Source organism: Trachurus japonicus, chromosome 12 (genome assembly GCF_045865225.1).
Source record: "Trachurus japonicus isolate A0001 chromosome 12, Traja_1.0".
In the NCBI taxonomy this organism is placed as follows: Eukaryota; Metazoa; Chordata; class Actinopteri; order Carangiformes; family Carangidae; genus Trachurus; species Trachurus japonicus.
In genome coordinates, this window is record NC_140918.1 from 31129759 (window position 1) to 31153587 (window position 23829).

Consider the following 23829-nt stretch of genomic DNA (forward strand, 5'->3'; position numbering starts at 1 on the left):
CTGGTGGTCTTGGTCTCTGGCTCTTAGCCTGGCATGCTGCTACATCCTCATCAGCCTCAGGCATCACACCATATCCTAACTCGTCCATACACCTCAGACATGGCCGATAACTCTCTAAGTTCCATCCAACATCATTTTTCATTTTGGTGTTATGTGGGTTGAACAAATTATAACAATAATGTTGATGATAATGATATCTGCTGTTGCCAGTCTTCAGTCAGGTGGTAACAAAGGCTAATAGAACGATGGAAAGTACTGTTAGCTTCTAAACAAGTATTTATAAACCAAATAGTTTAAGTGAGAGATTATTCCTGCTGGACATGACACACTGATGCCAAAAGTTGAGAGGCCGTTATCACTGTTGTTTTCAGACTACAGAGTAAGGACAAGTACCCATAAGCTTTCAATCAGCTCACTAAAGAAGAGATCTGACAGATACGCAGTGTTAACCAAAATGAGTCCAGGTCGCAGCAGGTGGTATTTCATCTATAATGTAGAGTGGAAGGCAACAAGTAGAGACTGGATCGTCTGCTGTAACAGAAAGAGCAGAAATGATACTTTTGGCTTCTTGTGCCTTTTGTCATAACTTGCACTCACTTGTCTTTGACCCCCAGGAGCACAGAGCCCTCCATGATGAATAAGGAAGCAGGAAAATAACATGTAAATGTTGTCATCATATTGTTGTTGTCTCATTGAATTGATCGGAGGGGTCAGTTGCCTTTTTTTGTTTTTTTGAAGCAGTGCCAATGTCAGTGTGAACACAGCCTTGCTTTTAAATGGTTGATCTGCTGATTTGCAGCTGTGGTGCTGAGAGAGATCAGTGATAAAAACACCATCAGGTAAATCAAGTCTGGGATTCTCTTCTCCAGCTGCAGTCCTGCTCTACTAGACTGTAGAGCAGTAGTAGAGTAAGTAAATACACATTGTCTCATCCTGAGTGCAGGATTATGGAGCATCTGCTCAGGGATCTTCAGCGACTGAGCACAATTTAAGGACCCACTGCACTGGCTTCAGCCATGTAAGACTTAGCGTTTAATAAAATCGCATGTGTCGTGTCCTTTTTTTTCTGTTTGGCCCTCTTGACAATTCTGGCTCATGGAAGCATTGGAGAGGAAGTCAAAGAAGCTGTGCTGTGCCTAAGCACAGTGGGACAGGGAGAGCTTCAGCAGTCCCTCCATGTGCATCTTGTACAGGAGTTTGAACTCGGCGGGCAGCTGATGGGATTCTTGCCATTTAGTGGTGAACTTGGTGCCCTTCTTGTCGTAGTAGTGGTACGGCAGCTCCTTACCCGTGTTGGGGTCCCAGCCGAAGGGCCAGAAGCCGTACAGGTGGATCTGGTCGCACATGGACGAGGCCAGCGTGTACATCAGGATGCCGGTGCTCAGGCGCTTTGGAGACAGCTGCTTGGTTTTCCAGTAGCTGTTAACAAGAGGTGAGAGCAATTCAAAGAGCTTGTTTCAACAAGCATGATGATGAGACATCTGTTTATTTTGTGAATTTGTTTTTTTTTCTTCTGCATACCCATGATTCTCAAAATGTGGGCTGGGCTATTACTTCAACAGCAGATAGTATGTATGTTTATGACTATATCCATGACTAGGGATGTCACGCTTATAGATTTTCTTGGTACGGTTATTGTCAGAGAAATAATCACGGTGTTGCGATTATCACGATAATTATGCTTCAATACATTTCAGAAGACTATGAATGTGTAAAATCAAATATAGTCAAAATATAATGACGTTACTAATCTCTAAATATAAGACCAGTTATTAATCCCCCGGGGGAAGTGTTTGAAATATTTTTTAAGTCATTAATTGCCATCTATACCAATTGCTTACGTTTAATTAAGTAATTGTGACATCCCTATCCATGACAGGCCTTTGTGTTTCCTGATCTGACCCTGGTCCTGTTTGAACCTGTGCTGTGCTAACTCAGCAATCCCCTTTAACCTGTTATCTTGAAAAATTCAGGATAACGATTCAATCACTACAGCAACAGAGTCATGCTATCTTCAGCACTCTGTTTCCACAGGAATACGGTTGTCATCCACTGATGCATTCAAAGTGTTGTGATTATTCTCTTTGAAGCTACAATGTGGTCATAGAATGATACAGTAGAATGAATCAGAATTAATTAATATGGAAATGCACCTTGCATTATCCTGAATTAACCATAGAACCAAAGATAGCATTTGAAGCACAAACCTGAGTTGTGAAATAACTGTTTGCTCTTGGTTTTGTCCATTTATTTTTATACATCAGTCACAAGAGTTAACAAAAAATAATCTGATCACTGCTGATGCTTTCACTGGGCAGTCCTGCTCTGCAGCATCACAGAGGGGAAACTCTCCTAACCAGCCTCAACAAAAGCATCTCCAAGAGTCCTCAAGGTGCTGAAAGCTGTCTGAGCTGCTTAAACGTGGTAATTCTTCCAGAGCAGGTAGATTTAATGGGATTGGTGAAGATTAGGCTACTGTACGAGGCGCCTATTCTGCTGCTACAACACTAAGCACCAGACTTAAATCCCTCTCCACACACACTGTTGCAGCTCTGCGCCATACCTTTCACTAAATAGCTGCTTCCTTATAATCCGGCTTTGGAGCCTAAATCTCCTCTTTGCCATATAGGCCGCAGTTCAATACAATAACAACCACATGTTAGCCTGGTTCCATTAACTACTGCCAACAGGACTGACACACAGTGGGACCTTTAAATCACAGATAGTGAGAGAGGCTGGTTGTAACGTCTTTTCTGAGACAAAACTGAGTAACAGGATGGACCAAGCTTATAGGTAAAAATGGTCCCGCCACTTTGACGAGCAGAAAAATAATAATGCTTATAGTGATCATAATCCTGGCAGCAATTACTCATACATCATTAGACCAATGACTGATAGGCAAATGTATTTATTTTTTTACCTCTATTTTAGTTTTCTTATTGTTTACAAAACCTATAAAAAAAAGAGCCAAACAAATTGATTTTCCTAACAAGTATTGTGTGTGTACATAAAGCCTGGTTATAGTGTATTTGCCACTGAAAACTGTTCCAAGGAAATGCAATTTTAGCTTGTTTGACTAACAGCTGCTAAAAACTACATTTCCCTGCTAATTTAGGAAATGACTGCGTCTTGTATAAAAATGTAAATGTACTCTGAAACCAGACTAGGTAGCTTGTGTTTACCCATGGGTCGGTCTGCCCTCCCATTCAGGCAGATTTCTGTCTGTCCTGAGACAGTTCAGGCCAGATCAGAGAGATGTGCCACAAGCCGGACATGTTGTAGATTTGTCTACTTGAACACAGAGGCATTTTCATCCATAGCCCTTGATAATGCAATAAACATGCGAGAAAACGGAAAGCTAATTGTGCTAAAGTGTTGAATAGTGCATTGTCAATGTTGGTCTCCTGGCAGGAAGAAAAATACTGAATAAGATCAGTAAATACAGGCACATTGTGAGCTAAAAGACTCCACCCCTCCCTGCTAGCTTAAAGGGATAGTTCACCCAAAATTGAAATTTCACTCATTATCTACTCACTCTCATGTCGACTAAGGGCTGGGAGAAGTTTCAGAGTCCTCCGTGGCTTCTTTGAGTTACAGGGGGTCTCGGCGTAGCAGTGCATGTCCATATAGGGGTTGCAAATGGATACCAACTGTCTTCGTAACAAAAAGACACACCAAAAACATCCAAACACCTCCATGCTGCTCGTATGTAATGTCCGTCTTGTATTGAAACCCCAAAATGCGAAATTGTCCCGAAAAAATGAAATAAGTCTATTTTTCAAGCTTGTTTGTAGCGGAAGCTCCTCTTCCTGGTTCGTCAAATTTGGATGAACCAGGGTCTGTCCTCTTCCCAGTTCGTCCAAATTTGACGAACCGGGAAGAGGAGCTTCGAGAAGCTTCCGCTACAAAACAAGCTTGAAATATAGACTTATTTAACTTTTTTCGGGACAATTTCGCATTTCGGGGCTCCAATACAAGACGGACATTACATACAAGCAGCACGGAGGTATTTGGATGTTTTTTGGTGCGTTATTTGTTACGAAGACAGTTGGTATCCATTTGCAACCGTTATATGGACATGCACTGCTACGCCGAGACCCCTTGTAACTCAGAGAAGCTACAGAAATTTCAATTTTGGGTGAACTATCCCTTTAACCCTTTGACCTCAGACATGTTTTTGCTGATATGCAAACTTTGATTCAGGTCAGTCAATCAAAGATCAAAGATAAGGAGAACAGTTATATTGCCATGTGTAATGGGTTTTAGAGTGACTATTGATACATGGCATGTTGACAATGTATTTAGTGGATGTGGCGTGGCAGTGTGCTGGATCTTACTTGTTGATGTACTGCATGATGTTCCCAGGCCAGGCCAGCTGGACCTTCAGCTGACCTCGATGCTCCACAAAGAAGTCCACCAGTGTTCTCGTCACCGTGGCCGACGTGTGGAAGAAAAACGCCGGGATCCACAAAATGGCACCGTCCAGCTTCTTCAAGCTCAGGAAAAAGTTGTTCCTGTCCTGCACAGTCAGTAAATTGTTATAGTATTTCTCCAGGATGCTAGGGTTAAAGGTTGTCATGTTTGTCCGCCGCCCAACGTCCTTTTTAAAGAGCTCGGTCGGTGCAAAGTTGCAGCGAAAGACATAGTCGAACTTCTCGATCTGGGGTCCGCAGCGTGAGCCGGTGAGGATGCCACTGTTGCCGATCACAGCGCAGGAATTGTAGTGTTTGTTAATAATGGGCGAGACCTCAGGGAGAAGTGAGCGGAAGTTCTCCCCAATGGAGAAGACGTATTTGTGGCTGGAGTAGTCATAGTGCATTAGCTGTCCAATTCGGACAGAGCCTCGGGTCAGACTGAAGTTGTGGGGGATGTCGATGTACTGTGAGATCTCGTTCCTACAAGACAGAGGGACATTTTTCTTATCACTGTATTCTTATAGCTTTGTTGTACAGATTCAATGCACAGAAAACCCACAAACACTGGACACCTGGTGGATTGGCTTGGACTATACTGTAGGTTTGTCATTTATGGTATTGGTCCGCCTCCTGTAGCTCTACACTGAACTCTGAACTGACCCTCTATGACAACAACTGCCACAACTGCAAATAAACTGTTGCTTATAGGCACTGTCCTGGATATGAAATACAGTATGAGTGCATTTACCATAATGACAAATAGTGGATTAGAGGAAAAAGCTGATGAAGGGTTTTAAACCAAATGTAAACAGATCTGATGAATTCTAATCACAATAAAACCAGTTCTGCATTTACAGTGTAATCAGAAACAATGATGATGATGATGATATAATCCTCAATCTACATCAAATATTATTAGTGTGCAGATTATTGGTGGCTGATGAAGGGAGCAGACTGTTGATGTTTCTGTTGGTTTATTACTATTCTGCTGTTTTGGCATTTGACTCCTTCAAATCACAATAAAATGCATTCGATTCAGAAAACTGAGGACATGAAGTAACAAGCAGCCACACTTATAATAGAATTTTTAATAGAAAGTTAAAATGAAAAGGCCATTCTTTTGGGACTCTTCATGCCACAATAAAATCCAGTGCTGAAGGGGTTATGGTCTGGCAGAGACCAATCTACTGTGACTGTCAAAAATGATCAGAACACTGGCAAAGCGTACAAAATGAAATTCAAACAGACTAGGTGGAGGTCTTCAGGTTTATTTAGCAGTTGCCAATGACTTCTTTCTATATACGTGTAATGACAGTACTATAATGGAGGCAAGGCTCAGGGTGTTGGAAGTACTTCTCCACAGAGTGGCTCAGCAGACTGCCTATGACATGAGGTATACTGTAGCCTTAAGACTCTGTTTGGCATCCTGACCATTCAACTCCTTCAGAGCAGGAGACACACTTTGATAAAGCTTGATACTTGGACCTGTCTCGACTGATTTGACTTCAGAATTAAGTAGCGTTCCGTAACAATTAATCAATTAATTGAGCAATAATCGATTATTAAATTAATCGTCAACTATTTTGATAATCGAATAATTGGTTTGTGTAGTTTTCTTTTAAGAAAAAAGTCTAAATTCTCTGATTTCAGCTTCTTAAATGTGAATATTTCTGGTTTCTTTGTTCCTTTATGGCAATAAAGTGAGTCTCTCTTTGATTTGTGGACAAAACAAGACATTTGGGGACGTTGTCTGGTGGTTTGAGAAACACTGATTGACATTTTTCAACATTTTTTAACATGTTATTGACCAAACATTGATGAATTGTTTACTCGACTGATTAATCGAAAATGAAAATAATCATTAGTTGCAGCCACAGAATTAAGACATTGACAATCTTTGCAGGTAGACTGGACACTTGGTTTGAGAATTGTTTTGGCCAGATGCAAATATATGAGTTCTCATTTCATTTCAATCTGATTCAATACTGGAATCAGATCCAGTATAATGCCACTAAACCCTAACAACAACCACAGCCATCTTGTTTCAACATCAACTTTTTTTGTAAATAATAAATGCTCCATGTGATATTTGCTTTTTCTTTTTGTTACTGTCACACTGGTGAAGTGCTTCTCACTCAAGAAATAGAAAAGTCAAGTTTTTTTTGCAGCCACTGTTGTAAGTGCTAAAAGCATGCAGAGCTTTCAAGATGGTCGGAAAACATCAGAGACTGTGATGTGTGTGTGTGCGTGTGTGTGCACAACCTACTTCTGCTGAATAAAAGCAGTGCTGTTGTATCTCCATTTAGAGGAGTTCTGCAGGTCCTCGCTGAGAGCATTGGTCAGAGGGGTGAAGGCTGGATCCAAATACTTCAACGCCAGCTGGGAGCTGCACAGAGCAGGAGAAGACGTGAAGAGTTAATCCAGGTTTGCTGCGTTAGGAGAAGGTCAGCTTCATCCACTTGCACTTTAAAATGTTTTAAGAAGCATTTTAGCTCTTCTAAAACGGGTCAGTTGGAAGCATCCTCTTTAGCAGCTTGAAAACCATTCAGGGTGAGGAAGGAAACACAAGCACTCAGATCATCAGACAGGTTACAAGCCTTCAGCCGGATTAAACTGTTGCACACAACTACATTAAGAAGGTGGAATCATGTGCATAATCATCTGCAACTGGCACATGGATTTATCTACTTTCTAGCTTTTGTTTGAATTTCAGATTCATTTTAAAATCCCCGTCCCACAGTAAGTACAGTGAGTCACAGATAAATTAGGAATAAATTGAATAATAACGCAGCGATTTGCCTTTTTTTTCTCTAAAAATTAATGGAATTGTCTGAAACCTGTCTGATTGTCTGATCAGACTTTGTTGGAGCAATGTTGTTAAATGGCCAAAAGAATGAAAACAACCTGCAATGTACTGTCAAAGAGCTTTAACTGGGCTCTGTTGTCTTTTTCTCCACCAGTACCACATTCCTCACAAAGCTAAAGTGCCTGCAAAAGAAGCTGATTGCAATATGCAAGTGTTTGAGGAGCCATTCAGCAGTTTTGTTCCTTTAAGAAACCAGCAGCAGTTAAAACTGAACAGTCAGTTTTATCCAGACAGAATTACAGATGTGCACCTACTTTACTGTAAAATCACCAGTGTACTGTGGGAAAATGAGCAATCAGGCCAAAGTGTTGCTGCAATTCTGTTCATCTTAGCAAGTTATTGACAGTTCTTAAGTAAAGTAAAACATTTTTGCTTCATCCACATTCAATTTCATGCGCTTATTTTACCTCAAATGATGCATTGTTTACTGTATTCCTAGACATTGTGTGTGTGTGAGTGTGTGTGTGTGTGTGTGTGTGTGTGTGTGTGTGTGTGTGTGTGTGTTTTTTCTTGTCAGGGTACTTGATAAGATGAACACTCTTTCATGGTGCAAAATGCCTCAACTTTTTTGCTTCCGTCTTATGACTAAGTAAATTAAAGCTTGGAAATGACTCAAACCATGTACAGACCAACTTCTCATTGCCACCCCCCTCTCCCCCGAAGTCTTGACATTTTGAATGTATTTGTATTTTTCTTGCCCATGTTTTACCAAGAGTAAAATGAGAAATGATCATCTGAATTTAAAGAAATCGGACCCAGGACATGTTTAGTCCGCATTAGCTCATAGCTAAGTGGAGGATTTCCATTAACCTAGCTTCAATCAATGTTTGATTGATGAAAAAAGTGTCTTTTTTATTGAGCGGGCATAAAAAAAAAAAAAAAGTTAAAGTTGTGGTTGAGGCTGCTGTTTGTAATACCATTATTAGCTTATCAGCACCTTTGCAGTGACTGCACACAGTGTTTCAAAAAAAATATGTTGTACTATAACAGTGCTACCTCTGAACTGTGTAGCCTACTACTAACACTAACGTTAGCTACCCGAAAAATCCAGGATTACCACTTCACATCACATATAACATGTCAGTTACTTGGCACAAAGATGGAGACAGAAACAGCTGCATCCTCCACTGAGGTTGTTACAAACCATGTAAAATGAAAGGTGATGGATTTCTGCCTCATCTTTATCTGGATAGATGCTTTGTATGGACTTTGATTCCAGGAAAGATTCCCCAATCTCCTGCCTTTCAGTTTGTTCATTGTGTTACTTTACTTTTGTGCTTTGTGTCTTTCTATTTACATCAGAAGATTGCCTATCTTCCAAGGAGGTTGTATTTTTATTTTTCTTCCACACAACAATTCAGAGTGTCTGGGTTTCATGCTGTCTGTCCAGGGCTAACTGGAACTGTGCAGGCAAATATGTGAAACTAACCTGTTAGCTAGTACAATGTTAAGCATGCAATGTGCATCTTTTCTCTATAGCCTGATGGAGATAGGAAAGCTGTTTCTCACTTCTGTGCACAGGAGGTTAGATATGTCTTAGATTGAATGAACAGAGATTAAAAATGATCTTCTCATCTGACTCTGGGAAATACTGATCAGAAGGAGTTTTAACTTCCCACTAAGCACATCAGATGACTACAATAATGTTTCAAATGAGATAAGCAGCAAAATGTGTATGTTGATCCCCCTGGCATCATCCATTTGAAAAAGTACCCACTTTATAATTCCAAATTTCAAAATGGCCATAGCAATAGCAATATAGCATAGCAATATTTTTGCTGAAATATACATTGTTTAAATATATTTAATACTGATAATCATTTTTATAAGAAAATTGTGGTTGTGTAAAAATTTTAAAAAAATAAATAAAAATCTGCATTTCCTTGCCAGAAATGGTGGCCATCTTGAATTTCCAAGTAGCAACCATGTTTTATTTAGTGTAGGCCCCATACCCAAGGTGAACTGATGCCAAGTTTAGTACTTGTATCCACATATGAAAGATTTTTATGAAATAACATCTGTCTCTCTGCCTCTTTTACACATCAAAATGTCAAGATTTCAGATCAAGGCCCTGCTGTAGCACACGACTGGTCAAATAGTATTTGTGACCAAGTTTGGTTCATCCAGCAAGGAAAACCAGGCAGGTGGAGATTACTGCATCAGGACAGTTCAGACAGTGAAATCCAACATCATTCACACATTCACTTACTTTTCATACTGTCCTGTATGGCAAACCCCAGCCCAGCCAGGCCCAAACAAACCCTAAAAAACTATTAATAAATACTGTTTGACCTGGATCTGACGGCAGTCATACCTGCAGCAGCCTTATTTACTGTTGTGGTGTCTACCATCTTTGAAGACAGTGAGACTCAGCCAGAGAGTTGCAGCACTGGATCAGGATCATCATGAAATACTGATTAGAATTTTACCAATAGACGACAATGACCAAAATATGGATATATTGTATGTGATGTTGAGAAAGCATCTCATTTTGCATCAAGATTTCTCAATTTGGGCTGAACATGCAGACGATTCATGGCAGGATCAGGGAAAAGTCTTCTTCATTTCTGTTTATGCAACAGAATTAATTGGTCAATTGAAGTTCTATTCCATGCTGTTTCAAATCCAGCACCACACCATTTAGCAGGCAGCTTCAAGAAAGTTAGACTTGTTTCTCTGAGTTGTGTTAGCAGCACACACAGCTCAGTAGCTGAAAGCCTCCTGTCGGCTCAAAAAAAAAAAAAAAAGCTGAAGCAGAAGCTGATGCTGATTTCACAGATAGGACGTAAGAAGATACTGCTTCTTCAGTCAACAACTTCTACACTTCAAATGGTCAACAGCTGAAACTATGCTTGTTGCTCAATAGACAGACAGACAGACAGACAGACAGACAGACAGACAGACAGACAGACAGACAGACAGACAGACAGACAGACAGACAGACAGACCATAGAAACATTTAAGTTTTGCAACAAAAAGACAGAAAGACAAAGTACATCATTGCGTTTATAATCAAAATGTCAGCGCTCTGTATTCACCTCAGGTCTGGTTTGCGAGGTGGCCTCTCACTGCAGCGGGGACGTGAAAAAAAAAACATAAACTCTTATCTTCATCAGGTATGTTGAAATGACATTCAAGAGACAAAAACCAAGACCTGGCATGCAGATGTAAAACGCATTTCAAATACTTACTGGATATGATTTTAACAATGATAAAAATGGAAAAACAATTACAGGGTAATGACAACATAAAAGGGCAAACATTTGGAGTGTTAGGTACAACTAAAGATGGATTTGGTCCATCCATCCATCCGTAAGAGTTCATCCATCCATCCATCCATCATGTGTAGTGCTTATCTTGAGAGCCAGCTGACACTGGACAGACGGTGATATTCACCCTTGACAGTTTATTGCAGTGCTGACACAAACAAGCATTCACACTCACACTCACTCTTATTTCAAACTATTTGTATAAAAACTTAGTGGAAAGGGTCAAGAATCTGCTCTGTTTAACTGTAACCTGCCCAGCAGTTCTTCAGATGTGTTATTCTGTTGTGGGACAGACAGACCATTACAATGACTCCTCTCCATCCACTGGCTGCACTGCACACAAAGCAAAATCACTAAACTTTCTCGGATCGCCATGTTCCTGATGATAACTCTCACTCTACATGCAAGTACAGTACAATCAGAGTGTTTTCTCTAAAGGCTGCTCTCTCTCACATCTAACTCCCTCTGAGGCGTAACCTTGGGCTGCGGTGACAGCGAGCCCAGAGGAAAATGATTACAGGCAGGAGGAAAATGAATCCGGCTCTTGTGCTGTAAATCAGAGCCAGAGACAGCTCACTGGCCTCCAAAACCGCTGTCACCCCGCTGCTATTTTAGCATCACACTCCAGACCTGTTCAAACATATTGGACAATCAAGATTTACAGAATGATTTTACAACCAGCTTTGCTGTGGTGGACCCGCAACGACCCATTAAAAAGAATCTGATCAGACCAGTGTCAACAAATGTTTGGACTAGAATAACAAGCAGGGGGAATGTAGTAAACCTCACACACACTAGAGATCGGTCCATATGACGGTCAAATAAATTCACAGCCTCATTACAGTAATAACATACTAGCCCAGAGCCGAAGCCCCGCCCACATTCATCACTCTATTCTGCTATTTGCTTCTGTTTTTCATCATTGGTGCTTTCTCTTATCAGTCTTTATGAGGTGATCTATCTACAGTACAGTCAAGCTGAATAACAGTAGGCTGATGATGCCCTGGTTGACAAGTGTGTAGCTTTGGACATCAGGGACATGTCCCTAAGACAGAATTGTCCCAACCAATATTTGAGTGAATTTGTTTGTGCTATGTTTGCAGCAAAGTCAAGTTATATTAGATATTTCTGATGTAAGCCTGTAATGTATCGAAACCGAAATCACAACACTCTAACCCACAAACCTGTGTCGCTGTAGAAATGGCAGAACCACAGCACGCCCCTTCCAACTCCCAGAGTTTGTGCCTTCAATCCAGGTACAGCCCTAGGACCTGTCAGTGCTACCAAACTCAATCAGGGCCTGAAATTCGCTGTGGGATTGCGGGTATTGCACATAATTTAACCAATTCTGTCCAGTCCTGTCAGTCCAAACACTCCCTCTGTGCTGCACACCAAGCATACATTCACATATTTTGTACTTTGTAGATAAGGCACATGAGGAGGGTAACTTGGAGTAAACTAAACAGCAGCAGCCACACTGATGAAAGCCTGGACGCTACCTGACATCACCAGCTTTTCAAGTGTTGGAAATACTGTTAACAGGTGCTAGGTAACCATGTTAGCTGGGGGTTGACAACCTCTCAGTACTAAACTATGTAAAAGGAACATTATTGGTTCAAATGTTAACAAGTTGCTGGTTTTAAAACTGTGGACCAGGGATATTTTCATTATGATATATCCATATTTCTTTAGGTCTACATTTGCAAAATGTGGAGCAAGAATGAAGAAAGAATGTACACCACTTAGTAGGCTAGTAGACAGGGGAGCGTATCTATGTTCCCCTCTTTTTGAAAATGGGTCCTATGTTCCCCGTTTTTACCAAAAAGGGTCCTATGTTCCCCGGTCGCAATACATAATTGGGAACATAGGACCCACTGTGTTATGTTCCCCACTGTTGTTGGTCGATGGACTCTCTCTACTTATCTGGACTCTCTCTATCTATCTGGCCGGTCTAGCCTCTACCTGGTCTTTTTGCTAAACTTAACCAACTCCTTTCTTCATTGCCTAAACCCAACCAATGGGACAATTACACTTCTCACTCAAAGTCACAACTCAACTTCTCACTCAAAAATAGGCAAAAATATGCCAAGTCACAACTCCACTTCCAGGTATGGGACCAAAAATTGCATGTTCCCCGGGTCCTTTTGGGGAAAAGCGGGGATCATAGAACCCTTTTTCTAAAATAGGGTTCTATGTTCCCCGGTCTGGACACAGAGGGGAACATAGGACCCTTTTGGGGAAAAGCGGGGAACATAGGACCTTTTTTTTTAGAAAAAGGGTCCTATGTTCCCCTGTCCCATACAAAGTGGGGAACATAGGGACCCGGGGAACATAGGGATGATCCCGTAGACAGCTGTTAGCTGCTATGGCTAACTACTGTAGAGAGCGAGGAATGTCTATACTGTTCACTCAACTCCAACAATTCATTATTCACATCACAGATCTGGTGGTTCAGGAGCTACCAGAACCAGCTGTCAACTTCACTGATCACCCAGAAAACTCCACCTGCTCGGAATGAGCAGTGAGCTTGGAGTCAGGCCGGAGCTCAGACTTCAGGTATCCACAGTTCCTGCTCAGTCTGAGTCAGTGTCAGTCTTTCCCTGTGAAATGCAAAAATGGGTGAATCCCCCCATTTATCTCTCCTTTCAAAAGCAGAGACTGTGATCAATCTTACACCATCTACATTTCATACAAATGGCATCACAACAAGCAGAACAACACTTGGCAAAGTGACTAAAAGAGAGACAGAAGAGCCGTGCGTGAGTGAGCTCTTTTGGTTCACAGCTGTGGGATTAAGTGACAGATGCTATGTTTTCCTTCAGGCTGACACACATTCACACTGGCCGCAAAACACACTGAGATGTGCCACATTTAGAGATTTAGTTCATAAAGGCAAAGCTGCTTCCTTATTAAAACTGAACCCAGCCAATCAGCATCACACACCACTAATGTGAAAGTCTTTGTCTCTAGCACTGATATTCCTAAAACATGGAAAATAAGTGCAACTACTTAATTCTACAAATCGGAAAATCCGGCGTCCCATTCAAACTGAGGTCTGGTAGAGGAAGCTGGTGATTATTTGAAATGTGTTAATTCCACACAGAAGTTGACTTTGGCTTATCTGGTTGTCACCAATCATCTGTCACCATGTAAAATACTCCCAATCCCCAAATACATACTGTATAACAGTGGTAGTAAAAGTAACGCCAACAGTACCGATACCAAAAGTGGGAGGAAGAATTCTGGTTTAGTATTGGCAAAAGAAGAATTAAAGAGTTGGGCTATTGGTGTTGCTACTGCAGTAGTAGTAACAGACAGAGTAGTAGTGTTGGTGTTGATCATGGATGTTTTTCATGTGATTTCTGCCGTCAGGTGTGTTTTCTGTGTTTTAATAAGTTGTTATGGTTTCTGCAGCTGTTTGCTAGTGTTGATCGAGGATGTTTTTGAAGTGATGTCTGCTATCAGATCCTTGAATAAATGGAATTATCCAAAGTATGGTGTGTAGAAGACTATATAAGCAGCAATAAGTAAAGTATACACATGTGTAGTAGCAGTAGAATCATGAATGTGTTTTGTGCCACCTGATTGGATATGTCTTTATAATTAACACATCTGTTCATTAATTATAGAGCTGGGACAGGTCTGCAATTAGCTTAGCTTAGCATAAACCCTGGAAGCAGGTGAAAACAGCTGGTCTGACTCTGGCATTAGAGAAAGAAATCCACAGTGGCTCCTTTGTCTTATCTATTCACTGACAGAAATGTAAAAATGTGCAAGTAACCATAGCTGCAGCATGAGCTGTGAGGCCTCACACAGCACAGAGGCCTTCAGTTGAGTCCGGTCAGCACAGGACCACATCCTTCAGGGGGCCACTTGGAAACAGCACATTTCATCCCACAATGTGTTCCTCTTATGTTAGGGCTCCATTTCTGAAGAACAATGTGACCATTGTATGGACAATTTAGTCAGAGCCCAACCCAGAAATACCCTGTTAGAGGAAATGCTGCATCAATGGGTTAATGCAGTTCTTCTACCATGTCAGCACATAAACATCACTGACAGTAAAATCCAAACACTCAGCATTTACATGTACTCACCGGAACCCTGCGTGGAACATGTACATCCTGGGTCCTCCATTAGGTCCGTATCTAGGGGTGCTGAGCAGGAAGTCCTTCTTGATGGACACGTAGCTGATGAGGGACAGGATGAGCAGCGCCACGCTGAACATGACGAGCCCCAGCGCGCTGGCGATCCGCACCATCCTGCCTGTGTGCGGGATGCAGCCCCCCCGGGCCCCCGGCCCACAGGATCACTGAGCGGCCCAGACCAGGAGACAGAGAGCTCCGAGGCGCACCGCATCAGCGGCGAAGGCGAAGGCAGAGACGCGGAGACGACACGCGCTTCACGCAGAGTCCATGTAGGGAGGAGACGCTAATGCGGCGTCGCTCGGACGTTATCTTATAGCGAGTCGCATCGACTGAGCGGCAGCGGCGACGCATCAGCGGCAAGCGCAGACACTGCAAAAGGCCGAGGCGGCGAAAAAGGACGCACCGACCGCGGATTTACTGACGCCTTGAGCAGAGGTCATGAAGGCTACAGAGTCCATGTGTGGAGGAAGAGGTCGCAGTTAGTAGGGGGTTCAATCACCTCAACATGAGCGAAGGTAACGACGCGGCTGCGGAGGAAAAGACGCAGGAAGCACGAGTGTGACGCACGGACAGTCCATGTATCCGGGATGGAGAGCGGAGGAGGGAAGAGGGTGGGGGATCTTGGTGGTTTTTCTGCAGGCATGCAGGATCAGATTGCAGCCGGTTTCATAACCTCAAGCCGGTGAAACGAGGCAGCGGGGAGAAGACGGAGGCGGCGGGCGGATGCTGCTGATCCCTCTCTTCATCTGCATCCTCGTCGCCTCTCTCCCCCTCTCTCTCCTCTCTCTGCTCGCCAGTCTAATTAATTAAGCTCCAGTGTCGCTTTAAGGAGACGCAGCTCTTGTATCGCGGTAATCAGATGAGAAGCGGCAGCAGCAGCAGCAGCAGCATCCGAGGCGGAGCCCTGCGTCCTGATGGAGGCAGAGGGACAGGACAGTGTCAGGACAGCAGGGGCGTGAAGAGTCAGCCTGTCAACACACACACAAATACACACATACAGAGAGAGAGAGAGAGACATGAAAACATGAAAACACATTGATGCAACTCTGTTACTGTATATTAGTCTTCTGTAGTAAACTGCCATGTATGATAATTCATAGATTATAGAACCTAAATATTCACACAATAGTTTGATTAAATGTTGTTCTTTTCACACATTACACATCACACTTGTCTTATTGTATTGCTTAATATTGTTTGAATAGGCCTATAGCGTAATAGCCTACTAGACAGTTAGACCCATGTGACCTCAACCTCCAATGTTCTTAACTTCTATGAAAACATGACTACACGGTACATTGTGAACTCTAAGATGTGATGACATGTCATAATTTATATATTTAAAAAAGAAAAGAAAAATGTTTTGGTCAAATGCTAATGTTAGCCTGCTAACATGATCTCCATAACATGCTATTATTAAATGTATAGCTTAATGTTCATCCTAATAGTGTGTTACAAAAGTCAAGTCAGTTTCCCCAAACTAAAGAAAAGAAAAAGCACAATCTATCCAGGGGTCGATTTGTCTGAACAGAAGTTATGGATTCAGCCTCATTAAAAAAATTCCATAGATGTTGGTCTAACTTAGCACTCAGCTGACTTCCTAGCCCCTCTAACACATATAGTGCCCAAACCCAAAGTGTAAGAGTTTTTATACTGAGGCAGAGTTTGTCTGTCGGTATGAGGAGAGAAGAAAATGATGAAGAATAAAATGAGGTGACAGTGCTAACCACTGTCCCTCTGCTCACGTCTGAGACCTGTGAAAATGTAAGTCACTGACTGCAAATGATTCCCCAATCCCCACACTACATTATTAACTGATGATTTTGTTATCCTTGAGAATGATGTGTCTATCAAATTATTGCTCAACTCCTAAACTTTAGCAAGCAACAGGGGCTGCGTTTGAAGACTGGTTGTGTCACAGCTGACTATAGGCCGAGAAATGTCAGTCTTTTTCTGAGACAATCCCAAGACTCACTGCAGTTTACTGACAATGATATGCTGAAAAAAACAAGGCCACTAAAGAGGCAGAGGATTAATAGTAATAATAATAATAATAATAACTAGAAAATTTCCTCTCGGGAAATTTTGAATGGGCCGCGGGGCTACTGCCGATTTTGCCATCTCTGTCAACATGGGAATCAAACCCACGATCTTAAGCGCAAGACAGAGCTGATCAGACAGACACATGATCATCTTTCTATAAGCACTGATATGGAGGAGCTGTAACCACATTAGGTTACCTGTGTGTGTGTGTGTGTGTGTGTGTGTGTGTGTGTGTGTGTGTGTGTGTGTGTGACACCAACAAGGTTTAACTTTAAAACCAGATTAAATCATGGTTTAAGTTTAAATTCTGTTGCACGTTAACTGTGTTTTAATCACATGAAGGTGTGTGTGTGTTTGTGTGTGTGTGTGTGTGTGTGTGTGACTGTAATCACATGAAGCTGGCTCTAGAGTCTGTGTGTGTGACTGACTTGACACATAGTTAGTTAGTAGCTGCATCCTGTGTCAGTCTGATTTAGCTGTGTCTGTGTTTATAAACATTTAAACGAGCGCCAGGTGGATTGTTTATGAAGTTAACGAGCTCTGGCCTGAGGATCAAAGAGGTTACCACGGCGATAGGGGCCCCCGCAGGCTGAGACAGACAGAAACGTGGAGAAAAACAGCCATTTTCTGCCTCTAAACCGGTCTCACAATTAGGCTTAGCATGACAAAACGGTAACTCCTATCAGAACAAAACACAGATCAACGTTGCTCTAAGGACTTACTGAAAATTTCGGTACGATTTGGTGTTTCTACAGTAAATATTTTGGCGACGCTGGCAGTTTTAAAACATCAGGCCGTTCTGCTCCTCTCAGAAAATATTTGTATTGGACTCAATGAGGAGCAGGGACAGACGTGGCCGCACTCAGAGGCTGATTCTGTAAGTTCTGTAAGTCTCTCTGATATTTTGAGCACATGACATGAGAGATAACAAGTTTGTCTTACAAATTCTGAAAAAATTATGTCTGTAGAGTGTAAATTGTGGCCGTGGTCACAGTTTATCCAGAAAAAATACAGAATGTTTCTTCACTCTCTCCCACTCTAACCGATGATGTCACGCACTCTGACACGAACATCCTGTCCAATACACACCCATTATAATCTCATAATTTCTCCAAAAATGATCATGGTCATTGATCAGGGATTGATCAAAAACTATATGACCTATCAAAACGTGGAGTAATACGACAATACACAAGACTTGTGTCTACTGTTTAAAGTTTAAATGGAGTCTCTAGGTGAAAGTATGCCTGAGCAGTAGACGTTTGTTAAACTCCAATGATTGGTCTTTTTTTCCCGCCCGTCCCATTGACTTACATGCAAAAATTTTGCGCAGTAAATCGCGACTTACGTCGCGAAATATTCGTACACTGTTGAGAAAAGTAATAGCACAGCGATCCCGATCAAGCCGCACGTTTTGATATATAATATGTCCTGCAACTCTTCGAGTTGCAGGACTAGTAGCGGACCGAAAGTCGGCCGGAAGTGGAAAAATAATAATAACTAGAAAATTTCCTCTCGGGAAATTTTGAATGGGCCACGGGAGCTACTGCGGGTTGTGCCATCTCTGTCAACATGGGAATCAAACCCACGATCTTAAGGTCAAGACAGAGCTGATCAGACAGACATGATCATCTTTCTATAAGCACTGATATGGAGGAGCTGTAACCACATTAGGTTAACTGTGTGTGTGTGTGTGTGTGTGTGTGTGTGTGTGTGTGTGTGTGTAACTGTAATCACATGAAGCTGGCTCTAGAGTCTGTGTGTGTGTGTGTGAATGACTTGTCACATAGTTAGTTAGTAGCTGCATCCTGTGTCAGTCTGATTTAGCTGTGTCTGTGTTTATAAACATTTAAACGAGCGCCAGGTGGATTGTTTATGAAGTTAACGAGCTCTGGCCTGAGGATCAAAGAGGTTACCACGGCGATAGGGGCCCCCGCAGGCTGAGACAGACAGAAACGTGGAGAAAAAGAGTGATTTTCTGCCTCTAAACCGGTCTCACAATTAGGCCTAGCATGACAAAACGGTAACTCCTATCAGAACAAAACACAGATCAACGTTGCTCTAAGGACTTACTGAAAATTTCGGTACGATTTGGTGTTTCTACAGTAAATATTTTGGCGACGCTGGCAGTTTTAAAACATCAGGCCGTTCTGCTCCTCTCAGAAAATATTTGTATTGGACTCAATGAGGAGCAGGGACAGACGTGGCCGCACTCAGAGGCTGATTCTGTAAGTTCTGTAAGTCTCTCTGATATTTTGAGCACATGACATGAGAGATAACAAGTTTGTCTTACAAATTCTGAAAAAATTATGTCTGTAGAGTGTAAATTGTGGCCGTGGTCACAGTTTATCCAGAAAAAATACAGAATGTTTCTTCACTCTCTCCCACTCTAACTGATGATGTCACGCACTCTGACACGAACATTCTATGCAATACACACCCATTATAAACTCATAATTTCTCCAAAAATGATCATGGTCATTGATCAGGGATTGATCAAAAACTATATGACCTATCAAAACGTGGAGTAATACGACAATACACAAGACTTGTGTCTACTGTTTAAAGTTTAAATGGAGTCTCTAGGTGAAAGTATGCCTGAGCAGTAGACTTTTGTTAAACTCCAATGATTGGTCTTTTTCGCTCTTTTTTTCCCGCCCGTCCCATTGACTTACATGCAAAAATTTTGCGCAGTAAATCGCGACTTACGTCGCGAATAATTCGTACACTGTTGAGAAAAGTAATAGCACACCGATCCCGATCAGGACGCACATTTTGATATATAATTTGTCCTGCAACTCGAAGAGTTGCAGGACAAATTCGAAGACTCGAAGAGTTGCAGGACTAGTAGCGAACCGAAAGTTGGCCGGAAGTGGAAAAATAACTAGAAAAAGCATTTCCAAGAATGGAAATGGTGTGACTACTGATAGCAACTGAACGCTGTTGCAGAATTAGCAAATAGTGCAAGCAGTGATCACCATACAAATGTTTGACCAAGGTCGGAATTGAACCCACAACCTCATGGTCATTAGACTTCCACTCTGCCTCTAGGCCACGGTGGACACACAGTTGCAGAGACTGTTGTCTGTTAATGATCTGCACACTGTCAACATCAAGAAAGCTTGAGAGTCAAGCTTGAATGACTTAGAATGAAAATTTCTGTGAATTTCAGGCTGAGAGCAGCAGTTTCAACATGAAGCAAGTTATCAGAAGTCAACAGAGGACAACTGGGAAAATAATTCACTATAATTGTTGTTGAGGCAAGAATTGAACCAGCAACCTTCAGGTCTCCAGACCAGCAAGCTAACCACTAGGCTACAGACAGAGACAGTGTGTGAGGGGTAAAGAAAACCTTTGATAAGAGGATCACTGGCTTCTGCTTAAAAAAAAAAGTAAGGAATCGAACCCATGACCTCATGATCAATAAACCTTTACTCTGCCACTTCGCCACAGAGAGCACAGACATAAGCATGTTTCAGACAGAGTTGTGGAGAATTCTCAGCATTGGGCTGAATGAGAGCAGAGAGCTCCCTGGCTGCATTTAAAAAATATTTAAAATTATTATCTAAGTCTCTTTGCATTTTTGACCAGAATTTTAGCCAGAAGACAAGTGTGGCTACAAAACTGAAGAAAATAATTTGTCTAGAGTTTAATTTGCAGAAAAAGTTAAATATTTTAAAAAGTATAAATAGTTAAAAAGAGAAAAGTAACGCCGATAAAGTTCAAAAAAAGCTGCACGTTTTGATATATGAATTGTTGAAATAGCACAACACCTAACACACTAACCATATGGCCACAGAGAACCTGAGTTACAATGAGCTTTATACTATGAGGAATCAAAGACTGTCCAATGACAGCTGAATAATTGGAATCAAAAGTCAAGCAATGATGTGAAATGACTAAGGCAGGAATCGAACCCGTGACCATATGATCACTAAACCTTTACTCTGCCACTCGGCTACAGAGAGCACACTGCTTTCAAGACTGTTGTCATTCATTGTAATGTGATGATGTGCTGCAAACTGGTACGAGTAATCAAGGAGATAACAAACACCTATAACCAATTGAAGGCGGGGGAGGAGAGCAGAATTCAACATAACATAACAAGAATTCTTCCCTTGGATTCGAACCAGTGACCTTAGGGTTGGCAGGCAGTTACCCTAACCCCTACACTACAGAGGAGTTGTCAAGAAGAGAGGTTGAGACTTTGATGAATGTGAGATTTTTCAATGATGCTTAAAACAAAAATAAATTAATATAAGTTAGCCACACCAAGTAAGAAGAGGACTTTTTTGTGACCTGTGACTATTTTTTGGTGAATTAAAATGAATTAAAAAGCACTTAACAGCAAGTTACAAAGTTGAGCTCCTTCTCCTGCTGATGTGAAAAAAATGCATTGAGCTTAATGAGAGCAGAGAGCTCCCTGGCTGCATTTAAAAAATATTTAAAATTATTATCTAAGTCTCTTTGCATTTTTGACCAGAATTTTAGCCAGAAGACAAGTGTGGCTACAAAACTGGAGAAAATAATTTGTCTAGAGTTTAATTTGTGGCCATGCTGACAGTTTAGCCAGAAAAACTCTAGAATGTTTTTTTGCCTCTCTCCACTCTGACACCACTCTGGCTCTGCTCGTTAGACGCAATACACACACATTATAAAGCTGAAAAAAATCAGAAAAAGTTAAATATTTGAAAAAGTATAAATAGTTAAAAAGAGAAAAGTAATGCCGATAAAGTTCAAAAGAAGCTGCACGTTTTGATATATGAATTGTTGAAATAGCACAAAGTATGAAGGACTAGAAGAAGACCGTAAAAAGGCGGAAGAAAATGGCCAAACAGAAGAACAATAGTGTGACTGCTTCAGCAGTCACACTAACTAGGAAAAAATCCACACAATAACAGTAGTGCCCGGGCTTCGCCCGGGCACTGGTCCCTGCAGCTATTTCATAGCTGTAGGGATCAGTGCCCGGTGCGATTGCCCGTGGCCCTAATAATAAGAAGAAAAAATCCACACAATAACAGTAGTGCCCGGGCTTCGCCCGGGCACTGGTCCCTGCAGCTATTTCATAGCTGTTGGGACCAGTGCCCGGGGCGATTGCCCGCGGCCCTAATAATAATAATAATATAAATGATAGTGGTTAACAAAGGTAAAGTCCAAAGGAGGTTCAACAAACTCTGAGTCTATCCCTGAACTCTGAGTTGACTTACTCTGTGAAGTGAAACTCTGAGTTTTCAGTTACAGCTGATCTGAGTTAGGTAAGTCCACTCTGAGTATGTTGAGCTCGTGCCTGACAAGTAAAAAGCCATCATCAATGGAGCTCCGATATTGTGATTCACCATGGCAACAGGGGAGAAAACAGGAAGCAGACATGTTCAGAAAAAAAATAAAGTAACACGGCTGCGGCCCTATGAATCACTGACTGAGTTTTATAATAGGCTAAAAAATATAATAGGCTATGCCTACTTATAAGTCACTTTTATCTGTGGGAAATAAAGAAAACCAAGTGAGTTATTTCTCTTTTTTCTGGCTGCTGGAAGGTGATTGATTAACCTGCAAAGTGATAGATTTAAAATAATAAAAAATATGAAGAAGATCTGAGAGCATGTCAGCAGTGACGTGTAGCCTGATATTCGATGTGCAGCTGGAGAAGTGGAACCGTTCGGTTGTAAAACTATGTGAGGGACTGAGAAGGAAAGGACAGTCCCATCAGACAGCGAGCAGGTTATGTTCACTGAGTCAGTTACCGCAGTAACAGACCTAGAGTTTACGTTACCTCTCTTCCTGGAACTGAAAACCCAAAGTTTCCCTCATCTCAGGGTTAACTTACTCTGAGTTTTCACTTAAAGCAGATATCAGTGGAATGTTTTTGTTAATATAAGTCCTAAATAGTCCTATTTTCCGTCAGCAATCACTTACATGAAGTATTTCAGCCTAAACACGAGTCTCTCCGTCACTCTGCTCTGCTGTAACCCGAGGAGAAAATTTTCCTTGTGGGATACAAGTGTTATCCAATAAGGAGAGAGAACGGCATGAAGGGCTGTGTGTGCAGCCAAGGGATGCGCGTGAATGTGGTGACGTAGCACGAGGACCAATTGATGCCTGACAAGGGCGGGGGCTGCTAACTCATGGTGCGTTCAAGGAAACTCGTACTTTGTGTTTTTCCTTCCTGTGAAGTCATACCAGTTCGATCTGGTACGAGTTCACGGGTCGGAAGTTACGAGTGGCCGTTATAGGGAACTTTCACAGACAACAGGACGGTAAAAACACGAGCTACGGGTTACCTGGAACGCTACCAAGTCGTAGTTGTGACTTGAAGCTGTAACTTACGGTTTCAAAAGCCTGCCTTGAACACAGCATTAGCCGAAACGGCCCTGCCACTGTTATCTGCTTTAACCTGCTTTTTGGAATCGCGTTAGTATGATCACAGGTGTAAACAAAGGATTATGGAAGCACCTCCTGCAGTAGGGTTGTATCAGAGCTTGAACTTGTTTGGAATTCTATTGAAGAAGGTTGCTCTGGTCAGAGGTGAGAACACAAATGTTCTTCACAGCTGAAGGTTTCTAGCATGTCAATCACTTCACACTATTTGGCCCAAAACACAATCAGACAGACAACAGAGAGGTGAAGATGTCAGGACAGAGAGACAGACTGTGATGGCTGCTGGCATTTCAACAGAGACCTTTCTTTGGTCTTAAGGCCTGACCCTAACACACACACACACACACACACACACACACACACACACACACACACACACACACACACACACACACACACATACAGCAGCTCCAAACTTTCCAGTCAGTGTTACCTTTTTCCTCCAGTTGATGTGTAGCAGACAATTTAACCTATCTGTGTAGAAGGTGTAAATAATAACATTAATGGGCCATGCTCACTTTAGAGCAAATGCAGACAGCCAGTATTAACACTGGCAGATCATGTCCATCATAAATGTACAGTGAGGTTCTTCTCAGCCAGGTTAGCCTTGTGCATGTGCAACATTTGAATAAGTCACAATTGGAAAAACTGTCTGTTACTGGTGCAGGGAAAATAGTAAAAGAGACAGGAAGTAAGAGGAGAGGGTCTGG

General features: G+C 41.8%; 1 protein-coding gene across 2 annotated transcripts; it reads right to left on the minus strand.

Moving 5' to 3' along the window:
- Window positions 1-735: 735 nt before the first annotated feature.
- st8sia3 (ST8 alpha-N-acetyl-neuraminide alpha-2,8-sialyltransferase 3) lies at window positions 736-15294 on the minus strand. 2 transcript variants are annotated; one of them, XM_085794242.1, is made up of 5 exons: window positions 14648-15294; window positions 10320-10349; window positions 6682-6801; window positions 4338-4895; window positions 736-1419 (listed from the first exon to the last, which is right to left on the minus strand). In XM_085794242.1, exons 1-5 carry the CDS (start codon window positions 14809-14811, stop codon window positions 1137-1139), a joined length of 1155 nt encoding a protein of 384 aa, XP_085650368.1. In that variant the 5' UTR covers window positions 14812-15294; the 3' UTR covers window positions 736-1136. The 2 variants fall into 2 exon arrangements, with proteins under 2 accessions (XP_085650368.1, XP_085650369.1); XM_085794243.1 differs by lacking the exon at window positions 10320-10349 and having other exon boundaries at window positions 1027-1419; window positions 14648-15023.
- Between the last annotated feature and the right edge of the window lie 8535 nt (window positions 15295-23829).